This window comes from Nymphalis io, chromosome 3 (assembly GCF_905147045.1).
Source record: "Nymphalis io chromosome 3, ilAglIoxx1.1, whole genome shotgun sequence".
NCBI lineage: Eukaryota > Metazoa > Arthropoda > Insecta > Lepidoptera > Nymphalidae > Nymphalis > Nymphalis io.
In genome coordinates this window covers 1,914,659-1,933,144 of record NC_065890.1, presented here as the reverse complement: position 1 = coordinate 1,933,144, position 18,486 = coordinate 1,914,659, and the positions used below count along the sequence as shown (strand labels likewise).

At 31.8% G+C, this 18,486-nt stretch overlaps 1 protein-coding gene across 2 annotated transcripts in view; it reads left to right on the top strand.

Moving 5' to 3' along the window:
- Positions 1 to 18,486, top strand: part of LOC126781290 (zinc finger protein ush) — a 222,682-nt gene that overhangs the window by 103,189 nt on the left and 101,007 nt on the right. Inside the window, exon 1 of one of the 2 annotated variants that reach the window (XM_050506201.1) lies at positions 1,212 to 1,374. The exons of the other annotated variant lie outside the window; for it this stretch is intronic. Within the exon in view, the coding sequence (XP_050362158.1) occupies positions 1,278 to 1,374 (97 nt within the window). The 5' untranslated portion in view covers positions 1,212 to 1,277. Of the gene's footprint in view, positions 1 to 1,211; positions 1,375 to 18,486 lie in introns of those variants that run through there. 2 annotated transcript variants of the gene reach the window in all.

The following is an 18,486-nucleotide window of genomic DNA, read 5'->3' as shown; positions in this document are numbered from 1 at the left end:
TAATTAAGTGACGAAGTATTTATGAGGTATTATTTGCAACAAATACCAACGATTCCGCACTCAAGCGTCATGGAAACCTTACATTTATAAATAATACTTCAATAATATTAACGTTTTTATTTAATTAATTAATTTAGAAAATATAATATTACCAGTATAGCGTGCTTGTTATATTAATATATAATTTGAAATAATTCACATCAACAAACAGTTTCTATTCAACAATGCTTATCGTAATAATAATTAAGAAGTATGTTGATTATACGTTTTGATAATATAAGAATATGTAAACGAAAACTATTTTATCTCCAGATACAATCAATGTGAATTGCAGCTGTTGCATATAACTGTAATAAACCTAATTAGGCTGTTCTTACATTGTAAATTACTTTTTTATATTAATTTATTATACCGTAAAAAGACGCACTGAAATGTAGCGGATCGATAGTAAAGTGAATTCAACATTGACAAAACGTATCGCGAAAATAAATGATCGAAGTGTCAAGAACAAAATCGATTAGATGCCGTTCGAATGATTGCGAGTTTCCCGCGGCTCAATCGATTCAGAATCGAGTATTTGTCGATCGCTTGCCGAGATAAATGCGGGATGGCTCGAAGTGTGCTAGATCTGTATCGGTGCAGGGTTTAATATAAAATTATCTTTATAGCGTTGTTTTATTGACAATAATGTACTTGTTTAGATACATCACATAAAATCGGGGTTAATGACTATAATGAAAAGAAAAAAATATATATTTTCGATGCCAGTTGACTTTATTCAGTCTTGGAAATCGAACTTATAAATTATTAATCGATATTCATAAAATACTCGATATGAAATTATAAATACGAGTTACAGATAATAAAATAAATTTATGAACGTTTTTCGCTTTGAATTCCGTTCCATATCAAAAGCATTACGCGAGCCACTATCGAAATATCGCCCACCGTAGATACGACTTTTATGGCGGGCAGCTTTTTTATTTGACATTTTATACAAGTTTATTCAAACACAGCGATAGGATCGCTGACGTTATCTTTCAATGCAACGTTACCGCGAGCTCCGAGGCGATAGGATCTCGGGCCATTGCTAGTTAAACCAACCTGATAAGGGATCGGGTGGGCTCGTGTGCGTACGTACGTACACGCTCGCTTGTGTGCGGAGAGGGGCGCCGTACGCCAACCAGCCAGTCACTAAAATTACGCGGCAAAAGAATGACGTCGCAAACGAAAACTTGTGCTCCCAGTTAAAAAGTAAAAAGTGTTTGACGTTTGTGATGTTATTGTGGTTGAGTTATTTGAAACAGCTGGAGCTAGCGTGCGCTGCCGCGGTGGGGCCGCCGCCAGGCGGCGCTGTCGACGTCAAAACAATGTGTACGATGAGTACATTTTATTCCCGTTTATAACTTATTTCTAACTTATAATTTTAAAATAAAAATATCTTTTACTAATAATGTTATTTAAAATGATTTGATAAAATGTCAATGTGATAGTGGAATTTGTTTAACGATTTTTAAACTGGTATGTAAACAAAACATTGTTATTGATGTTAACGAGTCGACATAAGGAATCGCGATAAGCGTAATGATTCAGTTTTTTTATCTTATTTGTCTTTCCAATAGCTCAAACAGTGGTTCTTGTAAACAACACGACGGCTGCCTTATTTTTATTTTAAATATTTTTATTACCTCACAAATAATTTGATTCTTTGTTCGAAAATAATATATAATCTGTTTTTAAGAATTTATTATTTATAGTCGTGCGGAATAAAATTATATTTATTATTAACACGGCTAATTTTTATTGTTCAATACCCATTAAATTGAGGAAATGGTATAACATTACAAGATTACACGTAAATGTTAAAAGGATGCTCGCCGTTATTATTGAGAGAAACATATCAATTGTTGTTTTTATAAATTAAATTAAATGCGAATTATATCTTGAGATTTTAAAGAGTACGCATCACTTTGTATTTATTTTCCTGTTTTGTAAATAAAAATTGTTTTAGATACATAAAAATTTATTATTTTCTTAACAGGACATTTACGATACAACCCTAAATCATACGGAAATAGACACTCGTCTTCCGGACGAACAAAATGTTGAATTGACAAAAAATCGTGTTTTTTACTGTGTTGAGTCGTTTAAAATTATTTTTATATAGTTAAATCACAGATAAAACAATATAATGACAAGAGTTGACAGTTGCGAATTGCGGCATCGGCCTGAAATTCCCGCGCTGTGTGGCTCGTCGCCATTTTGATAGATGTCAATGTCAAACCTGTCTAGAAACTGAACTTCTGTTGAATATTTCGCAACCGATTCGTTACTGACTTAGTACGGTCAGCAGCAAATTACAATTTTTATGACGTAACGTAATTATGCTTATTTTTAATAGCTCGAAGCATTTTCAATAGATTTATGATGTATGGATGTATTTACTAAATGTGTTTCCCGTCTCCCGAATTATCGTATGTTAAACGCTACATCGCTTAATTTTTTATATTAAAATTGAGAAACAATGCTAGATTGCGTTCAATTTATTTGTAACATATTTCATTAGTATTTTCAATTAAATTATTTCACTAATTTCATCAATCCGACATCTTATCATTATAAGAAACGTTCTGTAATACTACATTACATGTTGCTCAAAAGTTATTAGCAAATCGTATTCAAATCCGAAAACAAAACATTTCGTTATGAAAACTGTTGTCTGTACGTGATAAAAAATGACGTGTGCGCTGTGAATGGGTCTCGAGATAGGCTGATAAGGTGGGTGGGGGAGGGAGGCTGTACGTTATCTCAGACTGAGATTTCACGTTCATTATCAATGTTGTCACAGATCGAGGGTGTCCCATTGTTGTGTGGTGATCAAAACTTTAAGATGCGTCGCTGTATATTGGTGAAAATTCGTTTGTTGTACGAATGAACACTCTTTCTATGTGTTCTACAAAGTGATCTCATATAACTGCTGTGCTGTGCTTTAGATTAATTATAATTACACGGTGTTATATTATATTTACTTATAGTTAACTAGTAAACTAAAAATATAATATTTTATTACATGATTTCTGCGATGACATGACACGATATGACAACGGTAAAGTGTCAAAGTGCCATCTAGTGAGGAGCTGTACCAAAATACATATAATTATATTATGTGCCTAGTTTCACGTCTATAAGTCAAAACCGAAGACTTTAAACACAAACAGATATACAAAAAACCATTTTTTAAACCAGTAACAGCCTGTGAATGTCCCACTGCTGGGCTAAGGCCTCTTCTCCCTTTTTGAGGAGAAGTTTTGGAGCTTATTTCACCACGCTCCTCCAATGTGGATTGGTGGAATACACATGTGGCAGAATTTCAATAAAATTAGATACATGCAGCTTTCTTCACGATGCTTTCCTTCACCGTCAAGCACGAGATGAATTATAATCACTTTTTTTAAAGATTATATAATTTTATAATAATATAAATAGGCTTAAAATCTACATGCCGTTAATACAAACTAATCAGCTGTGTAATTCCAGTATGAATACAAAATTCCTGTATTCCAAAGCGATCATTCAACAAATGTTTCGCTTATCTGTATTCATTGCGAGATAAGAAACGCCACGGTTCAGTACTTTTGGTTAACTTTCACTGTTTATTGTCAATTAGTCGTGTTATTGGTTATATTCAAGCGGAATTCAATTTAAAACTGTTTTAATCGAGTAAGATAATGGAAAGGAGAGTAGTGCCTTTAAGAAAAAATAATTAATTCGATATTCTACAATAAACAGCAAAAGTAATGTTGTGTTCTGCTTTGAGGTGGGTGAGCCGGTGTTATTACAGGCACAAGGACCAACACCTTGGTTTCCATTGTCTATGGGCGGTGGTTACCAACCACTTACCATTAAGTGGCCCATTTGCTTGTCTACATCCTATATAATAATAAAAAAGTAATAATAAGAAATAACAGTCATTTATAATAATAATAAAGTAAAAGCCTGTAAAGTAATAGACAAATAATTTTATACTTCCACTTATATGACTCATGCTTTAGACTAATTAATATAATTATATGTTCCTATAATTCAGTTACTTCGAGTTTTCTATCACAGAAATAGCTTGGAAACTATTTACGATCGATATTATCAATAAATAATATAACGTTTGTCGTTTTTGGCTGTACACACAAACCTACAAATTAATTCCCTAACATTTGATCATCCTGACAAGCTTTTTCAATTACTGAGTTGACTTTTATCGTTTTATCGATAAAATAAGTGTTACCATCAAGGAAACGTTACGTTTTATGGAATGTATGTATGTTTATTTGCTGCTAACTCATAATATATACTGATATAATATGAAGCCGGAGACTTATGTTTAAATGCCCAATATCAGGATGCAAGATAAGATTTGATAAATATTTTTTCCGTAAACTATCGAGTAAGGCTTTAGAATTAGATTATAACATCATGGCAACATTCACGGGAGCGAAGTTGTGACGTTTAACGCGGGTAGAACCGCGCGGCGCAGCTGGTACTTTATGGAATTGTTAGTTTTTACAATAAGACAATTAGGTTTTCATTCCACAGTATAGTATGTAGGTAATTATATTGTAGTTTTTAGTTATCTGCCCTGGTACAAATAAACTATTCAATTAATTCCATTAAAGAAATATTTAATTAAATGAAAATAAAACTTCAAAAATATTTCGAACGATATCCATACTTTAATGTTAATAAATTTAAGTGTAAGTTAAAAGTAATTTAATATACCTCCTTATATATATATATATATATATATATATTTGAAAAATGCTCTAATGTATTTACAACAACCATTTCTTGAAATAGATAGATGACATATAACTGAAAGATTTATAAAACATAGTTATAAGGATATCGCAAATATCGGTAAAATATTTAAACTTTCTATTTTAAAGTCGGTTCAAAACATGCAACTTTGAATTTTCGATGTGAAATATAAAAATACACCCTCCCCGTGTTTTAACGGTCCCACAGATTCTATTGTTCGTCTCGGTGTAGAATTTTTCCCAAAACACGTGGTTATCTGGAGGAAAAATCGCGGCGGGAATCGAACACGCTATCACTAGTTTGTATCACGAGCGCCATGCTTTAGCGTTATCAGTGACATCTTGTGTTTTTTATGCGGTTTAAAAGATGACTGACCATGGCCATTTTTTTAATTCAGATAATGGCGGTTTTGAATGTTTTAGAGTTAAAGACATGTGGACAGTAATAACGAGATTTTTAAATTTAATTTTGGAGTGTATGTTCTTAAAAACTTAAATAATTTTCCTATAAATTGTGATGTGCACGCTACTAATTAATAAAAGAAACAAATATAAACTTACTGTTGTGTGAACGTGTTTTGCAACAAGATCCGAGAAAACGTTAAAATTTTTCAATAGTAGCGTTTAAATGCCGTCTAGGATCATTTGTGTACTGAAGGTTTTATATATACATACATATTTATGATAGCATTATATATGATAGCATGCATTGGGAATGAAACGATCGCCTCCAGGGCGTTAAAAAATAAATAATGTACTATTGAATTTGAATTAACATGAGATATTATTATAAAATCTCTTTCACCCATTTTTCGCTTGCCCTAATTTCATTTATTATGAAGTCGACGTGATGAGTTCGTGGAAAGCTTTTGCTTGTGGGTTGTTTCTTCCTGACCATACCATTAAAGCGCTTACGCGCTTGATTGAGTGCGCTTTCAAAATATTCCAGGCTCTCTTACGACACATACGGTTTGAGATGTAGTGGATCTATTATAGTCTGACGTCACGAGGCGACTATTTGTTAATAGATTATATTTAAAAAAAAGTCTGAAGATAAATCCTGAATTCGATGCGATGTTAGAGCTAAGAGCAATAAAAATATTAAAATAAAGTTTTATTTAGGTTATCTCCTAATAAATCTCATTTAAGAGTGTACTAAGATCAAGTATATGCAGCATTGCTATCAGTATAAACTCAGTTCACATCTCCCTTATGATATGTTTGAAAATCATCGATCTTATGCAGAACGGTGATATACTGTTTGTATGTAGGTGTAGGCAATGTCGCATGTCACTTTCTGACATTTCACGATCGCTTCCTGCAGAAGACCTTTAGACATCAAAATTAAAATAATTAAACGTTATAATTACGTTTGTATAACTACAAATAGTGTTGACCTCTTCATTCAAATGTCAAATTAATGATGACAGAAAAAGAGAAATCGTATGTAACTGTTCATCCGCTGTTCACGGTTGCTTATACGGCAGGAAGAATGCTAGCAGCATTGTCCCGTGGAATTCCAATTACGATTCTATGGGTGAAAAAAGAAGCAATATGAGACTGTCACTCATGGAGGAAAATTTGGCTTATTAAATATTATTTCTTATATTTATACGTAAAAAACGACGAAAAAAAAGTTCAGTGAGAGTTTTGTTTGTTCGCAATTGATGAATTGTTCGTAAATTCAAATATTTGTTATGATTATGTTCGAATTTCGAACACTGGATTACACAAACATTAATAATATCGTAATAATAATAATATCCTGGGACATTATTCACACACGGCCATCTGATACCAAACTAAGCAGAGCTTGTACTATGTAAACCAGACAACTGATATACTACATATCTTACTTTTCTTTTGTAAATACACATACTTATATAGATAATTACACCCAGACTCAGGACAAACAGACATGTTCATGCACATGTCTGTTCTGGGTGGAAATCGAACTCACAGCGTAAAAGGCATTTATCTACCAACCACGCCAACCGGCCCGTCAAAATTAACGTATTAAAATGTAAATAATGCACAGAATTAGAAGACCTCAGATGTATATATAATTGCAGTGTGTATTATAGATTATAAAATAATTTCAAACTTATAGGTTAATTGAAACCATTTCCTGGCCGTATCCATAATAGAATGCTGTGTAGATGCTGATAAAAGATTCATCATAATCATGACGATACAGCATCGCATAATCCATGCGATACATAACAGTGCGCTTTGAGAGTTCTAATAACAACTTTTGACGTAATTAGGAAAAAAAATATTGACATAAGAGCTATGTACATTGATGATACAACAATATAATATACAGATCAAAATAAAAAGCCCCTACTGTACACGTATCACGATTAAACTTTAATACCAAAAGTTTTTTTCATTTTTATTGATGATTCGATTCCAATGATTAGTTTTTTTTTTTTACATACGGTAGTCCCATTTCGTTGATATTGGACATTGTTTAGCTGTTATTCTACTCGTACATGCCGTAATCTTGTACATAAGTTTTAATTGTAAGATATTATAGATCGCACCAATCTTTGTCAAACGTTTTCGTCACATCTCGTCGCGTATAAATTTATGCGGAGTGGGCTGGGCTGATCATGCGCTGCCTAATTGATTCGCGATCGAGGCGGGGCGGAAAGGTCGCGAGTTCAATGTCTGTCGTCTGTACCAGTACCATGTGTTGCCATTCATTTCAAAATTATTAAACTCATACTCAATATCAAAGCAATTGATTATTAATATTATTAAATACTACGGTTTCGCTCGCGTCGGCGGGATTAGGTACCTTATGTCCTTCTCTATAACCCTAACAACGTGTGTATAAAATTTCATAATAATCGTAACTCTCAACGTCAACACTCAACGTAAATGTTATTTGACGAGAAACGCGTAACGTATGATATGTAACGTTACTTATCGAACTTTCCTCGATCGATAAATTAAGTGAAACTGCAACATTTCAAAATAATAACATTAAGCACTCTTATTAATCTATCAAAATATAAATTAGCAAGTAACGGACTAAAAAAAAATAAAAAAAAATAAATACAAGTTGTAATTTTGAATTCATAAAACAGTAACTGTGTTCGTTTCCTAGTATATATTCATTACTACTAGTATAGTTAAAAATAAAAATGTACCGTTCTCGGTGGTAGGGCTTTGTGCAATCCATCCCAATAAGTACCATTCATCATATGATCTATAGCCTAACAGCTTCGTATTTTTGTATTCCGGTTAGAAGAGTTAGTGAGTCAGTACGACTACTGGCACAGATAATATAACATCTTAGTTCTCGAAGTAGATGGCGCATTGGCGATGTAAGAATTGGTTAACCATCATTTGAGCCATTTGCTATTTAAAATAAAAATATACAGTTATATTAATTTTGCTATTAGTAATTTAATCTTTAAATAAAATCGCAAATAATCATCAGTATGTTTACTCGTTAAGTAGTAAATTTCCAAACAATTATCAATATAATTTAACTTGCAAAGGGATATCTATCTTTATATATCATAGATAAAACTTTATTGCAAACAATTATAAAAACATCACAAGTTATCACATAAATTTCAAAATCTCATAATAACGTAATTTAATAAAGTACGTTTCGATTATCATCGTATTATGTTAAGCAAGATCAAATTATTTCGTATTTTCGAATTCACAATCTCGAAAGGCACCTTATAAATAAAACAAGTGACGTCCCACGAGACGGTAGCATTACAAAAAGTAGTCTTTACTCTGATGTGACGCGCATTAATAATTACAAGCTTACATCTTAAAAAGCGAGATATCGTGATTATCACCGAATGCACAATAATGGCGGGTGCTGAGTGACATTCTCTTAACGGGGATTGGTTGAAACGTTCATGTATTACATATGTATGTGAGTAGCCAGTACATACTATAACATAAACGATTACACTTTATATTATGTTAAATTTATTGCTATATAAAACTTGTTTAATATAACTATATAATTTGAAATATAAAATTGAAATAAGTGGAAAATTATTATTCGAGTTTTAATCTGTATTCTACAAGTTAGATTAGTGGTACGGCTCAGGGTGTCACCAACGACAACCAGCTCAGTATAGCCAGTGTAATTATAGAGAATAAGATTATTAAATTAATTATAAAATTATATTTATATCAGCACTTTAAGATTATAAATTAATTAATTAATGCTAGGAAGTAAGATATGTTTGGAAGCAGAAGAAAATGGTTTAACTAATGGTAAGTTGTTACCATCGACCATAGACGCTGTCAGAAATATATCTTTTCACAATGGTTCTAAGATGCTATGTTCCTTGTAGTTAGACTGAGCCAGTTATCATTCAAACCAGAAAACAGCAATTCAAGGTATTGACGTAAAGCGGTAGGATAACAATTTAGTAAGGGGAACCCAGACCCTTTTTGATGAAATAGGTCGGAGAAATGGGCCACCCATAAATATTGGCACTTTAAGAAATATTCTCCCTATATTGGCTATGCTGTACAAAATGAAGAACCGGAATAAAACTCACATATTACTCTTTTACAACGATTATATATTTATTACTTACAATTTTTAAACATCCTGTATAAACAACTTGTACTAATTTCATTTTTATTATTGATACCATCTTATATGTGCTTATCTATTCATATATTTCTTAATCTAAGCAATAAATTTAATTGACTAATGTTAATGTAATAACTTGTCCAGAATGAATGGCGGGCATTGACTGGCGTCGTAAAGTGTTGGTCTCTCGCGTTTGGATATACATTGCTAACTAGCTTGTAACCTAGCCTGGTGATTTAGTCTTCGCTAAAGATTCACGTGTTCATGGTTTCATGAAACTTTCAGGCCATATTTTGCTATTTCAGATAATTAATTTTCAAAAAAAAATGCGGTAATTTTTCATATATTAACTAGCTACCCGCCCTGGCTTTGCACGGGCAGAAAAAGGATCTATTTAGTGTTTTGCATATATACATGTTCTGAAGATGACATAAAGATAATAAAAACCCTTAAAAGTTACATAAATAAAAAAAAATAAACCCTAATAACATTTATGTTAGAAATGTTTAAAATAAAATAAAATCAATATGAATAGCGGATATCGTCCATCTTATAGGAATTTACTGTTTCGTTGACATCATAATTATCAAAACACTAGACAAGAGATTCTAATATAAATAAAAGCTAAGCTTATAAAGTTTCCGTTTCTCAAATATACAAGCTAAGCAAACTTGAGTTGCGTAGTACCTTTATATACAGTTCGAATTTGACAATGTGTTGATGTGACTATAAATAAATAAAAAAAGTGTGCGTCACGTGAATTACTAGACGGGACTATTTATTTATTTATTAAGGATCTCCAACAAAGAATACACACTTACGAGTACATTACGTCGTGGATATAGAAATTGATTGTTAATTAAATAATTTAAGAATACTTAAAAAATATGTATCAAGTTAAATAAATAAATACATATGTTTCGTTAATAAAATAAATACATTTTCTGTATGCCATGTACATAGAAGTATAAAGCAACAGTGGAGGGGGTATGGCGCCATAAGAGAGCCGGTCTGACCCCTAAGGCGCTCAATAGTTTTTTCATATAAAAAACTTAAATATTATACAATGTTGGTACGTTTTCGTGCCCGTCTAGATACCACCAAATCAGATATTCTATCGCCAAACAGCAATACTCAGTATTGTTGTGTTTTCGTATGAAGGGTGAGTGAGCCAGTGCAACAACAGTCACAAGGGATATCATATTTTAGTTCACAAGGTTGGTGGCCTATTTGCCGTACGTACCTATATTATAAAAATAAATCAATTATTACTCAACATAAAATTATACAAATAGTATACTAGCTATGCCCGTATGCAATGTGCTTTTTTATAAAAAAAAAACGCTTCTATTGTGCCGTCTATTGTTCGTTAATAGTACTATGGGAGTAACCTTTACTTAACAAACGTGCAAAAATCAACTCAATCGTGTGACGCATTCACCTAACGCATAAAAAAATCTAAAAATTCAACAGTTTTAGAACAAAACTAAGAAAATTTAAATTATTCATATAAAAAATATTAAAGGAATAATCCTATATTTTCTTTCGCTTCTCGGTCTGTGGTTATTGATTACAGTCAATAATATTATTTATACAGTCAGACAATATGTTCATAAATTTCTTATTTATCATACATTCGGATGACGTACGACGATGTAATATTCTCTATTCAAACGCGTGGGAGGGTGAGGGGTATTTTTTATCGGCACCTCAATCGTAGTGAGATTCGCCGGCCGATATCAGATCACGCCGATTCGATAGGAAGCTTAGATAGGACTGCCTATACGTAATGGTTTGCTTTTAATCGGCGGTAGGATCTTTTTACTCTGATGGGGTTTTTAGATTATGATGGATTAAATTTTTTTTTAGTCAAGTCGTTAACGAAGGCTAAACTCTTTTAGAATTCTAAACTAGTTTTGAATTATATTTAAAAAAAGAATAATATAGCCTATGGAATCATATTAAAAAAAATACATTTTCTTTTTAGTTTAGAATCAGAAAAAATAGTTATTATTAATAGTAATCATAAATGAGATTTTAAAAATCATATTCTAAATTTTAAATAGACATCGAAGTATAGGTAGCGATATTTTAAATATCGAAGCGATAATTTTAATGTATTTTTCAAATCATCATGTGATCCACAGATAAAAAACTCAATAAACAGTCAATAAATATTCCAATATCCGTATATTAAACACTTTATTCCTCAAGTTACTGTCAAATAAGCCTACTTGAAGCATTAAATATGTTAATATCAAGATTTTAATGTTAATCACTTATAATACTTATCTTAATTCACAACATAATGGCAACACATAAAATATGTACGAATATACGAAAGACACAACACAAAATTAGCACAGATACAAATAAACGAGTTGTAAAATAGATAAAAAGTTGAAAATTAACTTTTTTGTTTGTCGATACATAAAATTTCAACTAACCTACATTATTGAATAACACATTTGTTAACTGTGCTCGACATGCGGGCTCTATCGTCACGATAAGATTTGTCTTTGCCCCCTATGCGTTCGTATGAAAAAAAAGCTATTATAACTTTAAAAAATAATGAATATTTCTAAAATAATGAATTCTGTTTTATTACATATGAAACTGCCTGTAAAATATTTTTCTTATTTTTTCCGTCACGTCATATAGATAAAACAATACGAGAATAATTCTCAAGGAAATCTGGTATATGACCGTACGTTACGTACCAACATAAAATATTATAAAAATTAAAAAGTAAATAAGCTTTAGTTATAAAATGTAGTATTGTTTTTCTAACCAGTAATATAATATTTTTAATATTCATTCCAAATTCAAAAACATTATTTGATTATAACATTTGTCACCGTATTATTATTTTTTTCTATGCGGTTTATTAGCGATTCCTCTCGAATGGGCTCTCAACGATATTAGCGTCACATTAAACAGTCATGACATAATTAAATTGACGACGAGAAAACGACGATAAAATTCTGTTGTTTCAAAACAATATAAGGAAAATGAAATACATTGAAATGAATATTAAAGACTCAATGTTATACTCAGATTATTGATTGTTAATATTCAAATTGGTTCACACTTTTTGTTAATATTGTATAAATAAAAAAATAAATTTGTAACTGCCTCGTTGGTCTAGTGGCTTGATATAAGGCCGCAGACCCGGAGGTCCTGGGTTCAATTCCCAGGTCGAGCCAATGAAAAGTTATTGGGTTTTTCTGTTAGAAAATTCTCAGTAGCAGCCCGGAGTCTGGAAGTTGGAAGTGTGTACACTCCCATGCCTCGGAAAGCACGTAAAGCCGTTGATCCTGCGCCTGAACTCTTTCCGGTCGTGTCGGATTGCCGTCCCATCGGATTATGAGAGTTAGGGTATAGAGAGTGCACCTGTGTTTGCGCACACACTTGTGCACTATAATATCTCCTGCGTAGTTGGCTAATTTCTCTTGAGATTGGCCGCCGTTACCGAAATCGGTCTTGAGGACATTATTATTAATATTGTATATTTCGAGATAAAAATACCAAAGCTTCGTTTTTATAGATATACTTTGATAACATTATACTAAATGATCTATTAAATGTATTGACGCTGCTATGTTATTAAATATACAATAATACTATAAATATAATTAAACACGTAAAAGCACTCACGGATGCTAATACGTCCGTCTTTATTACAATCTGTCTTTACCTGTATACCAGAAACATAAATATTATTGAATTATTCATTATATAGATAAGATATAAAGTTTATTTTTGCCTTAATATGTGTCAAATAATAATAAATCAATGCGAGACGCGAGACTTTGAAATCTTGATATGAGTTTTCGTTAATACTTATGATTTATATTTTAGTTATAAACGAATTATTAAATGATGAGATAAAAAGTTTATCTTATTTTCAAATAGAATAAACAGATCGACTATATATATTATTTATTTTTATTTATTTTATTTGGGAAACAAACAGTAACATAATACACAAATATATGATTGAAAAAGATAATACAGATACCAATTAAGTTTCCACTTACAAATAATACAGAATTAGAGCAATTTGAATACAATGATATGAATTTAATTAAATATATTAATTAACTAATCTAACCTAATATAAAATATGAAGAGAAAAGCATTTAATTAAAATAAAATAATGTTAACAATAATAAATTAATAAAAATACATCAAATTACATCCTCTTTAAAAGTAACGTTACAAATAAGTCAACACTAGAAAAGTCTTTGTTATAGTTCCTACAAGATCGGAATATAAAACTGTTTTGTGTGAATTTGGTATTATAGGTGGTAGCCCTCTAAGTAGGTACCACCCACTCATCAGATATTCTACCGCCAAACAGCAGTACTTAGTATTGTTGCGTTCCGGTTTTAAGGATGAGTTAGATAGTGTAACTACAGGCACAATGGACTTAACATCTTTGTTTCCAAGGTTGGTGGCGCATTGGCGATGTTATGAATGGTTAATAATTCTTACATCGCCAATGTCTATGGGCGCTTGTGACCACTTAACATAAGGTGGCCCATTCGCCCGACCGCCGAATTTTTTTTTTCATTCAAAAAATTAAACCTTATCTATATGAATATTACAAATGCATAAGTAAAGCCGAGATGGCCCAGTGGTAAGAACGCGTGAATCTTAACCGATGATTGTGAGTTCAAACCATATCTGATATTCATCTCGTGCTTTCTAGTGAAGGAAAACATCGTGAGGAAACCTGCATGTATCTAATTTCACTGAAATTCTGCCACATGTGTATTCCACCAACCCGCATTGGAGCAGCGTGGTGGAATAAGCTCCAAACCTTCTCCTCAAAATGAGGAGAGGAGGCCTTTAGCCCAGCTGTGGGACATTCACAGGCTGTTTCGGATCGGATAAGTAAATCGGTCTGACTGTTATGCTTTCACGGCTGACCCACTGGACCGATTTTGATGACGTTTGTATTTAATGAAAAACTATTAGCATAGAAATGTCTACATTTAGAAACATAGCCCGAGTTTAAAAGTCGCTTTTCATATTGGTTACAATACATACAAAAATAAAAAGTTCATACACTATAATAAAACAAGTGAATATTATTCTCTTTAGACACTGAATCGAGTTACGTTGTTGATTATAAAAAATATATAATGATGAGTTCATTGACATATCTCCTAGGTATCGTGGGCGTAATGGTACCATAGATAATATTAATTGCAATTTAGCACACATAACACCAACATATGGTATAAATGTAATCAATGATATCGCTACGGAAACTGACATCGTCCGTGCTATCTGCTTCCGAAACGAATATTTACAAACCTTCAAATATGTTTGAAGCGAGGTGTCGTGACACTTTGTATTGCATCAATTAGAAGCAGATTATCTTTTCATTGTAATAGGACGGTAGACGACCCTAACGTACCATCTAGTTGTAACTGGTCACCGTTGACATTGTAAAAAAATATTACATGTTTAACAATCCGTCTAACTCGTAGGGCTTTCTACAAACTCGTCTGGGTTTCTAGAAATAGTTTTCATCATTTATTCTACCGCCAGACAGCAACATTTAGTATCGTTGTGTTCCGGTTTGAAGGGTGAGTGAGCCAGTGTAACAACAGGCACAAGGACATAACATCTTAGTTCCCAAATTGGCGCATTGACGATGTATGAAATGGTTAATATTTTTTTTTTTTTTTATAGAATAGGAAGGCGGACGAGCATATGGGCCACCTGATGGTAAGTGGTCACCAACGCCCTTAGACATTGGCGTTGTAAGAAATGTCAACCATCGCTTACATATCCAATGCGCCACCAACCTTGGGAACTAAGATTTTATGTCCCTTGTGCATGTAATTACACTGGCTCACTCACCCTTCAAACCGGAACACAACAATATCAAGTATTGCCGTTTTGCGGTAGAATATCTGATGAGTGGGTGGTACCTACCCAGACGAGCTTGCACAAAGCCCTACCACCAGTAATATTTAATAATATTAATATTTCTTATAGCGCAAGTGTCTATGGGGTGACATATCACCACCAGTTGACTCATTTGTCAGTCTACCAACCTACATGAATTTTTTTAAGCTTTTGGAACTACTAAAGCTTATGTTAAGTTTATTTTATATATTTTTACAATAATATATATATAAACGAAGTAGTATACGCGCCATGCACAACAGCTATAAGCTATTACCATAAATATATATACTTAACACCTGACAGACGTTGCCCTGCCTGTGCATATATAACAATTGATATGGCGATTAGTTGAACGGTATAGACGATACAGTGCTGCAGCGCCATCTAGTGGCAAGTTACAGCAAACTGGATAGTATAAAAACCATAAAGAAATGCAATAATGTGACTACTTTCACGCTATTTTATCAAACGGAAGTCATTTATACCAACATCTACAATATTGCAAAATATAATTAGAAACTGACAATATATTTTACCTTCGCTTAAGAATGTAATTATAATATTATGTTCAATTACAACATTAAATTACGAACAATTGTAATATTAATTATTCCTACATTTTAGTTTTGAATGAAAAAAATCACTGCTTAATTTCTTACTTTAAATATATATTATAAGTATATATGCTCTGTCCGCGACGATCTCCGTGTTTCGGATTTTCATATGAAAATCATGTTTCATAGTATTAGTTTTTAAGGTAAGTAAAATACTTATAATTTTTTACCAACGCCGCGTAGTCTATAATTTCTTATTAATCTTTTGAAAACAAACTTTTATAAACTGACAATTCAAAGAATTTTTTATCATATGCATTTTTAGATAAAATTAATTTTATTTATAATCATTATAAAAATAAGACAAACGAAAGTTTATGCACATAATGAAATATTTATGCTAATTAATTCAAATTTAAATATTTACCTGTTTTTGTTTTCTTTATTTTATTACAATTTTATTTATATATATCTGTATCGCGCTATAAATTTTATAATTCTTTCATTTAATATTAATAACGTAATTGTTGCTTAAAATTTCGTTAAGTAATCTGAGTTCATTGATACACAGACGGATAGAAAGAGAAAGTTACAATATATTTTATAATCAATTAAATTATTATTGTAACATAATACACATTGTTTTGCATAACATCTTAGACAGATAATAAAAATGAGCTTAAAAAAAATCAAACTATAAAGTCGGACCAACACGTGTCACTTAAGTTAAGTGATATATACACTATCGTGACATTGCTAACGAATGCATGAAATACTAAGCTGTAAGGATATAACTCGAATAAAACAGATTAAAACGTAACGCCATCAAATAATACCTGTTGGCGAGACATTGTACGAGTATAATGATTTACTTCGAGCGTGGGCGTAGTCACGACCCGAGATGAGAGTAGGGCTGGGACAGATTTGCGGGACGATGGAACTTGAAACGTTCAAATTGCATAAATGCATTAGAAATACGAATCATCTATCTTCATATTGATGGTTTGTATTTACTTGAATTGCACCTGTAAAACTGAATCAAGTGTTGATAGTACTGTCAAAAAATTTAGGCTTTCACAATCTGGTCGATTCAATTATTCATAAGCTAAATACAGAACTAATTTAAGTGTATGAAACGTTGAAAATAATTACAGTGGAGTGGTTTTTTTATTGATCTCTGGCAACTTATTTTATTGCTTTAAAAATGTTTTGTATTAACCGTATACAAAGTGCATAATATGTCATATTATGATACCATTTAAATCGATTTATAGGCAATATGTCACGTGTGAAAACACCCTAATTCGCAGCGATCTCTCAAGCGTTAACAAGCAAAGCGGGGTGCAGACAAGCGCGTTGTCCCGATGCCATCGCTGCCAATTTGTAAGTGTGTCCGCGCGCGATTTATTAGCCACGCGAGGTGTATACGTGGAGAGGTGGCCTTACTGGAATGTTGGGTTACGGGTGGTGAATTATAAAAGTGTCATTAGATTTATCCATTTCTTTTGTTTAGATATCGATTTATAAAAAAAATAGGTTATTAGATTAAAAAATTACTGGTGTCAACTCAATTTGTAGGCTTAGCGTGTAGTTTGATAACCTTACATATTATTAAAAAGTCATATTTCAATGTATCACATAAATAATTGCCTTAAATAACACTATTTTTATTAATAAAACATAAAGTTGTTATCTTTAAATCTAATTTGTATATTGTATAAAAATAGAAAAATATTGTCGATAATAAAATGCTATTTACAAATTAATAAAAAAGTAAGTTTTTTTAAAACTTGACAGAGTAATAAGCAAAGAAAACGGAAACGTATTAAGTACTGTGTTTACCGAAAATAAAATAAAATTGTTTCTTTTGAGTGTAATTTGTGGTGTAAACTAAGTGAATTTTTATTCACATTCCGAAGCCGCTTTAAAACTTATTTTTCACTATGAAATAGTGTAGTGTGTACCTAGCTATATAGTTTACTTTATTTATTGTGTTTTTGAGCTGATTTTATATTGTAGGATTCTACAAAAGTTTCGGAAACTGCCAATTAAACGATGTCAATATCAAATTATGTTAAGGTTGGTAGTTTGTTATATTTATTGAAAACGACAGGGCAATATAAACGGCTTGATCGTATGAACATGTGTTACAAATAGACACACAAAAACATAATATGTATTGTTACGTGTTTTTGTCATCTTTTTTTTTTTTTTGTTCTACTTATTCGTTACGGGAAAAAGATCATACAGGCTAGTCATTAATTTTTATATTTAAAAATATTATTAATAGCTTTTTTTCTATTTTCGGTATATTTTATATAGCTAAATACTATGTCTTATCAAAAATATATTTGCGGGAAGAGATAGTTTCCCACTATTATATTTATTAACGAATTTTCCCCGCCATGTTTCTTTTAAAATATGACCACAGATTAGAAAATCCTTCATTATTTCTTACCCTCGCCAATTAAATCTCAGAGGTAACAAGCGCGAGCCCGTCTACTCTAGAATAAACTTTAAGAATATCAAGTTCTACAGTTCTCAACGCTATACGATAGCGCACGCCTGAGTTATGGCTAGGGATGTGCCTCGACCATCGATAGTTTCG